The sequence below is a fragment of the Capsicum annuum genome, chromosome 4 (assembly GCF_002878395.1).
Source record: "Capsicum annuum cultivar UCD-10X-F1 chromosome 4, UCD10Xv1.1, whole genome shotgun sequence".
Classification (NCBI taxonomy): domain Eukaryota; kingdom Viridiplantae; phylum Streptophyta; class Magnoliopsida; order Solanales; family Solanaceae; genus Capsicum; species Capsicum annuum.
Window position 1 is genome coordinate 32507202 of NC_061114.1, and position 9705 is coordinate 32516906.

At 30.5% G+C, this 9705-nt stretch overlaps 1 protein-coding gene across 2 annotated transcripts; it reads right to left on the reverse strand.

Annotated features, from left to right (window-relative positions):
- Window positions 1-3597: 3597 nt before the first annotated feature.
- LOC107868158 (putative glutamine amidotransferase GAT1_2.1) lies at window positions 3598-9354 on the reverse strand. Of its 2 annotated transcripts, none has more exons than XM_016714761.2 (5): window positions 8912-9347; window positions 8113-8426; window positions 5553-5969; window positions 4615-4824; window positions 3598-3975 (listed from the first exon to the last, which is right to left on the reverse strand). In XM_016714761.2, the coding sequence occupies exons 1-5, from the start codon at window positions 9018-9020 to the stop codon at window positions 3730-3732; spliced, it is 1296 nt and encodes a 431-aa protein (XP_016570247.1). In that variant the 5' UTR covers window positions 9021-9347; the 3' UTR covers window positions 3598-3729. The 2 variants fall into 2 exon arrangements, with proteins under 2 accessions (XP_016570247.1, XP_016570249.1); XM_016714763.2 differs by having other exon boundaries at window positions 3832-3965; window positions 8912-9354.
- Between the last annotated feature and the right edge of the window lie 351 nt (window positions 9355-9705).

The following is a 9705-nucleotide window of genomic DNA, read 5'->3' on the forward strand; positions in this document are numbered from 1 at the left end:
GCTGAAAATTAAATAATAATATAAAATAATTATTTATATTAATCACATGGCAATTTAGCAACAAAATTTATTATGTCGGACAATAATTTATTGCTTTTCTTTTTTTTCTTAATTATTTCTCAGAATTTTATGGATAAAACATAATTTTGGGACAAACATATGTTATTTATCATCATCAAAATTATACTCAACACGAATCAACAACAGAATAAATGTAACCTACCTTAATTCCACAAGTTGGGACTGAGAGGATAGGATGTGCATATACCTTATCTATGAGGTTGTTTTTGTTAGACCCAAATAGAAATCAAAAATAATAACACATACCAAATGTAATTTCACTATGTGGGGTTTGGAGAGGGTAGAGTTTATATAGACCTTATCTCTACCTCAGAGGTAGAGCGAATGTTTCTGGTAGACCTCCGGCTCAAGATAAAAATAGTCTAAAAAAGTAATGACGATAAACGAAACAACAGACAGTAATAAAACAACATATAGTAGCATAAAAATACTACAACAAAATAATATTGTAATCAAATCACGTGAAACCACTGATAATAATAAAAATTGAAGAACACGAAACAAGAGTAATACTACATCTACTAGAATGGAGAGTAAGTCAATACACTCCTTCCCATTAGTGCGGATACATTCCTACCTACTACCCTTCTATCCAAATTTATGTTCTTCTGTCAAAATTTATGTTCTTCCCATATTTCGATCGAAGGTCATGTCCACGGCGAACTGCAATTGTAGCATGTCCTATCTAACCACCTCTCCTCATTACTTTTTCAGTCTACCTCTACCTCTTCTAACTTCATCCGTAGCCAAGCTCTCATACTCCTAATCACACGACCGAATAAGTAAAAACCAAATGCAAAGTGTGTGTGTGCACGCACGTGTATGTGTATATATATGTGTGCGCGCGGGCGCATGCGTGTGTATATATATATATATATATATATATATATATATATATATATATACACACACATATGCTTATACTATACATATACATATAGGGGTGTGTGTATGCATGCATGCATGCCTGTATTTATGTATGTATGTTCGTGCTTTGCACAAAAATGCTTACTCGATTATTTAAATGAACCAACTACCAAATTGAATTTATGAACAAATAGAGACATGCGTCCTACGTGGTGCCTTATGTGGCAATATCATGTTTTACCTGGCATTCTAAGTGTTTCATGCCACATAGGATGAGTGTCTACTCGTTTAACTTTATACAAATTTAAGTGTCTAGTTGTATACATTCAAAGTTGAAGGACATAAGTTAAAAAACACGTTCATTTTTTATGCTTTTTTTCAAAAAAAATTTCCTGAAATTAGGCAGAGCGAAAACTAGGATCATGTTTGACTACTCAATAGAAAAGGTTTCTGAAACTCTTATTAATCGAAGCTCCCTCAGCTTCCAAATGCAAATTGATTTACACGGGAAAGAAGGATATATCAAATATCGTGAAAGTGGTTTTCTTTTGCCTCCTGAAGATCAGCTAATATGTGACATTACGTAGTGTAATATTAGGAACGTAAATGTCTGGAAAGTTGTCTTAATCCCAAAAGGTGGTCTATAGGCAGTAACAAAGTTTGCCTAAAATATATAAAAATAGTGTTTTAGTCACATTTGAAAATTGTAATTTATTTATGATTTCTCTCTCTATATATAATCTATAATTTATAATCTATAACATACAAAAAATGTGAAGGGCTTTAGAAATATTGTTTAAATTTTTGAAAAAAGGACATGGGCTGACCTTTTTTAAAAAAAATGGTCCACAATTTGAAAATATGGACAACTGCAGTCCGTCGGCCCAATTTATTTCCCTCTTTTAACCATTGACTCAATCGGCCACATGCAATTTCTATCCACAATTGATACACTTTTATACCATATTGATACACTTTTATACTACATTGATACATTTTTTAAAAAAGAGAGAGGAGATCCTATACTCAATTGATACTCTTTTATACCTGAAGAAAGACTCGATCGCAGAGTAAAGCAGGTGTGAAGGATAAGGGTATTGAATCTAATGTGAAGAAGAAACTGCTTATATCGTGTGCAGAAAAAGGCGGTTCAGTGAGAGGTAAATTAGTTTTGAAATGAACGCTGATTAAGTGTTTTAATGTTGCTAGGAAAAATAAGAAAAAATTTGTACAGGTGTATGATGGTGGTATTCCACCGAACTTTGAGGTTCAGAAATGAAAATGGTATACGGTTTATACTAGTAATGGCTATTTTATGGGCATTTAATTGCGAGTGTTATTTTTATGGTATTATTTTCGTTTTAAGTGCTATTTTTGTCCTTTTCCCTAAACTTTTTGCACTTCATTCAAAATTTTTGCTTTAGACAAAATCGTCTTTTCACTATTTTTTCCTAATATTCAAGAGTTGAAAATTAATTAAATTTATTTATGGTAAAACCCTATTAGAAGTCATAAAAAATAATGACAACTAATACTTTTTTCATTAGTTTAAAAATTTTAAATCAACTAAATTTGATTTTAAGAAAATTTAAAAATTTTAGAAATAAATATAAAAGCGTTAGAATAAGAAAAATTTAAGAAGTATCAAATATTTAAGAGTTTTAAGTACGTAATAAGAATGTAATTAATGATTTTCTAAAGATTTGATTTTAAAATAAGAAAAGATTTTAAATTTTAAAAAAATATAATCGTATCACAAATATGATTCAAATTGATGCGTCTCTCTTAGTCATTGGCAGCAAGAAAAAAAAGGTATTGTACGTATATATGTACTTACACTAAAATATATGTTTTTGTTTACATTATTATATTAAAGTATGATGCATTTTTTAAAAGTGATTTGAACTTTTTATACTTTATTAAAAATCTCTGTAACGGACAAAATCATTTAATTTTAAATAATCAAATATTACAAGTGCAAGGTACGTGCAATTAAACTAATATATCAAATAAAGTGACATAAATAATGAAATCTCTTTTAGTTTAACAAACTTAAAATGAAAGTTTGATTTTTAAACGTACACAACACAATCATGAGAATGCACATACAATCCAAATTGAAAGTTGTATTTTTAAGAATAAATAACCAAAACTTACAAAGAAAGTATAAAAAACTAAATAAGTTAGAGGACGTTATTTTTGTAACTTATTCTTGAAACTATGCTATGCAAATTATTGTGAATGCAACTAATCAAACTGTCAATAAAAATAAGTTTAGTTTAATTATTTTCCAAATAACTTATTCCATCACAATTTATTCAAACCACATGACCCCTTAGAGACATGACCCCTTAGAGACAGAGGTAGAGCCAGTCCTTTGGTTGGGAGTTCAGTCGAATCTCTTTTAACTGAAAAATATATCATTTATAAATGATTAAAATTATTTTTATATATTTATAATAGGTGTTGAATAATCTTTAACTAATTTATTTTTAAAATATTATACTCTTTTAGTTAAAATTCTGACGGTACCTCTGCTTAGAGATCAACCTCGTTTAGAAAAATCACTCAACCGTACGTCGAGAGAGAAAACATACAATCAGTTAAAGGAGTGAAATTTTACGCACTGACTATTTTCCATAGATGTGATTTCATCAAAGAAAGGAAAAAGAAACAACTTTCATTCATGTGATGTCACAAAAAGGAGAAGTACATAAAACTTGACAACGAAGCAAGAAAAACCAAAAACTCATGCAGAAAGATCCAAGAAGTAGTCATACATCAAGAGGCATTAACAATATCTTGGAGTTTTCTTTCTAATACTTCTGAACATATTTGTCGCATCATGTTGTAGAAATACTTGAGATCAGATAACTGTTCCACCGACATTTTCCCCATTACTTTTCTAGCTAAACCTTTTCTCTCTTCATTCATCTTCAATTTCTCTAAGTAGGAACTTCCATTTCTCACTGTGGCTCCCATTTGAATTAACCTTGTCTCTTGTGGAATACTCAATGCTGTAGTTGACTACAATATATTACATAATCAACCACAATTTGGGATGAGCACAAGTTATATATACAGTAACGTAAAGATAACTTATGCTATCAGATTATCTAAAGAATATCTATAACTAAATCTTTTTAAAACATTAAATTTACATATTATTTGAAAACATGAACAGATTACATGCTGTAACAAATAAAATGACAAAATAACATTTCTTTTTGTATATTAACTATACATATAATTTAAACTCATTTAAGATATGCTAGTCGCGAGTTCCTGATATAAAGTACAGTAATTGACTTATAAGTCTTATGTCAACTATTATAATGTGTGATCATTGAATTCTATAAAATTATTTTGTCTACCTCAATTTTTTTGTTTGATTTTAACTTGATATGGGATTTAAGAAAATAATAGAAACTTAAATTTTGTGATCGTAAATTGAAGATATATAGAAATTAGAATGTATCAAAATGTTTTTTAATCTTATAATTTTAAACATGACATATGGTAAGTTGAAACTAAAAATTTTATTAAAAAAAAAAGAAAAGATATATTCTTCTTAAAATAAAGAAAAAAAAAAGAAACTAAAAACTAGGACAAATAAATTCAAACACATGGAGTACTTTTGTCTCATTGAAATTCAGGATATTATACCTCTAGGAACTCTGCTCCAGCATACAATTCAGATTCTTTAGATGGATGGATCTGGCTGCTTCCTTCATATATATTCCTAGCAAGCGAGAAACTTCTAACTATAATTTTCCTCTTTTTCTCCATTTCTTGATTAAGCTTTATGGGTTTTTGGACACTTGTTGAGCTATTAATAAACTTCTTGTTGTAAACAACTACAGCCTTCACAAACTCCTGCCATATCACATTCAACTCTAACTGGTGAGATATCAGCCAAAAAAAAAAGTTCCTTCCCAAATTATAAACAATTTTAATTCAATATAAATAATTTAAACATGTTCAGTAATAGGAAAATTATTTTTCAGAAGCTGAAAAGATAGTTTCTCTTTAAAATATTTTTGAAACTTAGATCAAACACAAATTACTGATCTAATATTGATGAAAGTTATTTTTAAATTGAATAGCTGAACACAAATTGTTATTCTTACTAAAGTATTTGCTAAGAAGAGTTTCTACAAAAAGTACTTTCAAAGTATGAACAGATTTTGAAAGATTGATCAAACAGACTATTATTTTGAATTTGTACTTATATATATACTCATAGTGTTAATATAATGCAACAAGTAACATGTCTTATTTTCTAGTCATTAGTCTCACTGTTTTTATCGATCATTTGTAGTTAATCGTTTAAGAAGAAGAGTCTTGATGTAATTGGTAAAGTTGTTGCGATGTGATAATTAGGAGATCACAAGTTCTGGTTGTGGAAATAGCCTCTTGCAGAAATGCAGGATAAGACTGCATAAAATGGAACCTTGCGGTCTAATCCGTACCTAAACCTCACGCATAGTGAAAGTTTAATACACAAAACTACCAAACTACCCTTTTATAGTTCTTTTATATGATCTGATAATGTCAAATTTCTATCACAAAACACTAAAAGAATGAGAGTTGTATAGAAAAACCTGATAAGCAAAAGTGCATCCAGGATAGTCAAACTCATCTGTATCTTGTTGCCTCATTCTCTCTGGATGAAATTGCAATCCCATAATAAATTTACCTTCCTCAGGATTATAAGCATCAGGATCATAAAATCCTTCAATTAAACCATCATGTGAAAATGCCATAGGAACAAATCTTTGAGATAATTTCTTGACTCCTTGATGGTGATAACTATTGACAGAAATTTCCATTTTATTATCTTCCAATGAATCTTTGAACCAATGGTGCAATGGGGTATTTTCAATAATCTTGACAACATGCCTATGGTTATCATAGTTGTCATAATCAATATGGACTACCCTTTTATCTTGAGGGAGGTTTCTTGAGAGTTCTTTCTCAATGTCTCGATAAAGAGTTCCTCCACATGCTACATTAAGTACCTGCAAAGACGACACAGAGGTAGATTTAAAATATAAACGTGACATACTTAATCAGCTTTAAGGTTTTAACACTATCTTTGCTGTAATTGAAATAATAAGTTCAAAAATAAAAGAGTTTGCTGAGGTATTAACATTTTTTCATATATATCAAAAATGCAAGAGCTAGTTGAACATTGTGTCTTCCTCTAGCTAGAGAGAGATCAAAGGATTTAGGGTGAGTTCGGTATTTAGGAAGTATTTTAACAGAAAATGTTCTCTTGGGCTATTCCAAAATATTTATATATAGTCCACACAAACACTATGGGAGGCGGGATGGAGTTAGGAATGTGGTGGTGGTGATGGAGATGGGGCCTATAAGGGTAGGGGAGTGGGATGTGTTGGGAATGGGCAACAGATAACTTAGAAATGACATTTGTGGAAACTGCTTCCTGAGTTATTTTGTCAGTAGTTTTAAGAAATTTATTTTTCTAGATAAAAGTTTTGAACTTATTTTCTCAACCCTTTTAAGAAATTTATTTTCGTAGATAAAATATTTCTTAAAAATTTTGATCAATCAAACATAAAAAAAAAAAAAAAAATTGAAAATATTTTCAGCAATTTTCGGGAAATTATTTTCCTCCTACCAAACACAGACTTAATAATTTGTAACAGTAGTTTGAAGTTCTGAGTTCTTTGAAAATATACATTCAAAATAGAATACTTCATCCGTTTAAAAAAAAATGATCTACTTTGACTTGGCACAAAGTTTAAAAATACAAAGAAGACTTTTGAATCTTATGGCCTTAAATTAAAGTTGTGTCAAATGTACCAAAATGTTCTTTAATCTTGTGGTACTAAACATGTCATATGGAAAATTGAAATAAAAGTATTGTCAAAAAAGAAAAAGGTCATTTTTTTTTAAACAAACTAAAAGGGAAAGTAGGTCATTCTTTTTTAAATGGAGGGAGTATATTTTTCTAGTTGTTGGTGCATTTTATTATTAAAGTAAATTAAAATACATGACATTAGTAAACATAATGTGGAGAAAATAGTGTCATTCTTCTTGTAACTCACCATATTATCTTTTTGAGTTAGTGGTTACAAATTATGATAAAGATAATCATTAGTTCTTATAACTCATATTGTTATTAGTTTTTGTAACTTATATAACATCAAAACTATTCATCTATCCACATCACTACCCCTCATTCATCATATTCAATACATGAAACAATTCACCACCTATAAATAGTGGTGTTACTTCCTTTGATGAGTAAAAGAAAAAGATGTGAAGAGAAAAAGAGAGTTGAGACATAAAAAATGTTTTAAGTCTTCAACTATATTCATTATACAAAAAAGAGTTAATATATTAGTAAAAGAGAGTTGAAACAGAAAATATTCTAAATCTTTAACTATATTCACTATACAAAGTGAGTAAATATATGTTGAAGGAAGGTGTTCTTATGATGAAATTTTGGACTCTTCAACTAATCCGAAGTTGCTTGAGTTGTATATCGTTGATGGATTATTGTATCCTGGAGAGAACAAATCAAGAGATATACTACTAGATCGGTATAGATTATGTCGTAGTCCGTTTGAATCTCCTTAAAGAAAGTGACATATTCACGTCTCGGCCAAGAAAAAAGTTATTTTATTTTCTTCACTTTGGTTCATTTTATTTTCAATTGTAATCATTTATTATAATTGTGGTATATTACACCAACACTAGTCGTCAAGATTTATACACACATTGAACTCATTCTTAAACTATACTTTGCCACCAAGTACACAGCCATATATCTTTTATAAGAATAGTTCACTATAATAGCATAATTTTTTTGTGGTGTTGATCTTTCACGCTATGTTATATTATACTCCCTCCATTTAAAAAAGAAAGATTTACTTTTTTTTTATTTTGTTTCAAATTAATTTTAACTTTTCACATGACATGTTTAAAACCACAAGATTGAAGAATATTTTGGTACAATTGACATATCTTTAATTTATCACCACAAGATTCAAAAGTTTTTTTATTTTTTTAAATCTGTGCCAAGTCAAGCTGACATTATTTTTTAAACGGAGGGAGTATATTTTTATAACATTTTATTGTAGCAGATAAAAATTATAGGAACAAACGATCTGATATAGAGAAATTTGACCATACCTGTGAGCCTCGACATATTCCCAAGTAAGGTATGTTCCTTTCAAGACACAGCTTTGCCAGTCTCAGCTCAATGGTGTCTTTTTCTTTGTCAATGGCTGTATCACTCACATGCTGTCTCCGAATTTCTTCTATTTCTTCTGGAGAAAGATTATTTGATTCGTCGTCGTACATAGAAGGATCTAAATCTTCTCCTTCACATAGAAGAACTCCATGAATTGGCTCAAAACTTTCCAATAACATATGGACCCCTGAAACTCGAGGTACAATAACAGGGACAGCTCCATAGCTTACTATAAGATCAAGATGATATTCTCCTGAGAATTTATAGCAAAGAAATTAGCATTAATTTGATATTAGCATTGTGACGGAAATTCTAACAAAAGGATTCAAGAAAATGTAAAATGTTACTCTCCGTGTTTCAATCTATATAGTTGATTTGGAGTACAAAGATCAAATTAACTAATTTCACTACGAATTTGAACATAACATCTTCACTTCCTAAGATTCATTTTACTCTATTTACATAGTATAATCTTCCCTTTAATCAAAAGAAATGAAACAATTTATACATAAATAAAGAAAAGAAGGGAACCTTATGAGCACGGCAAAATTATCTTTGTATGATCTATAGTTCACGGGTTCGAGCCGCATCATAACAGATTACTTAGATCACGATTTCTAAGGCTGTGGCCCTTCCTTGAATCTTATGTGAATATCGGATATAAACTGTCATTTAATTTTATCCATAGAAATTGGCATTAAGAATGGGGCGGGGGGGGGGGGGGGGGGGGGGGCGTACCAACAAAATCAACAAATTTGTTCTTGCGAACGGTACGTCTAGAGACGATGAGGACACGAGGTAGGACTACGGAGAGCTCAGCGGAGGCCATGGCTAGACTTGTTGACATGTAAAATCAAATCTATATGCTATAGTATGATTAATTGTTGTTATAAGTGAGTAGTGATCAGTTGTACGTACAGAAATAATAAAGAAAAATAATTATAATTAAAGAGAAGAAGATTGAGATGAGATCCCAGTTAGATGAAGATGCTATTTATATACAGAGAGGTCAGAGGAGTTAATGGATGGGAAATGAAAGTATAGAGAGCTTAATTGGTGGGGGTGGACGGGGCTTAATTGAGTAGAAAATAGAGGAGAGTTCAGGGCTTTTAGAACGGTCCGCCGCGTAAGAGCAGACGTCGGCGGGGGGGATGTAGAGGCATGTATACAATTGATGTAAAAAAAATAAAAAAATGTATACAATTCACAAGTAGGGACGGGTTCAGAGTGTAACGGGTAGATTCGCAGAATTGCAATAACTTTTGCTGGTAATTTGTATTAAAATTATCACCTAAATATTTTATTTTTTTTCAAATTATTTCCACAGTTGGTAATCGTGAGACTAATTCTTCCTTCCATTGTCAGCGTATTAAGCGGTACAAAATCGGCCATAGTGCTTTCTCCATTTACCAGAGGTGGGGATCGAACCCCAACCTCTTACTTAAGGGGTGAGGTGTTGAACCACCACATCAACCTTTGTGTTTTATCAATTAAATATTTGAATATAAACTCGGTCATCTTAATATATTAAT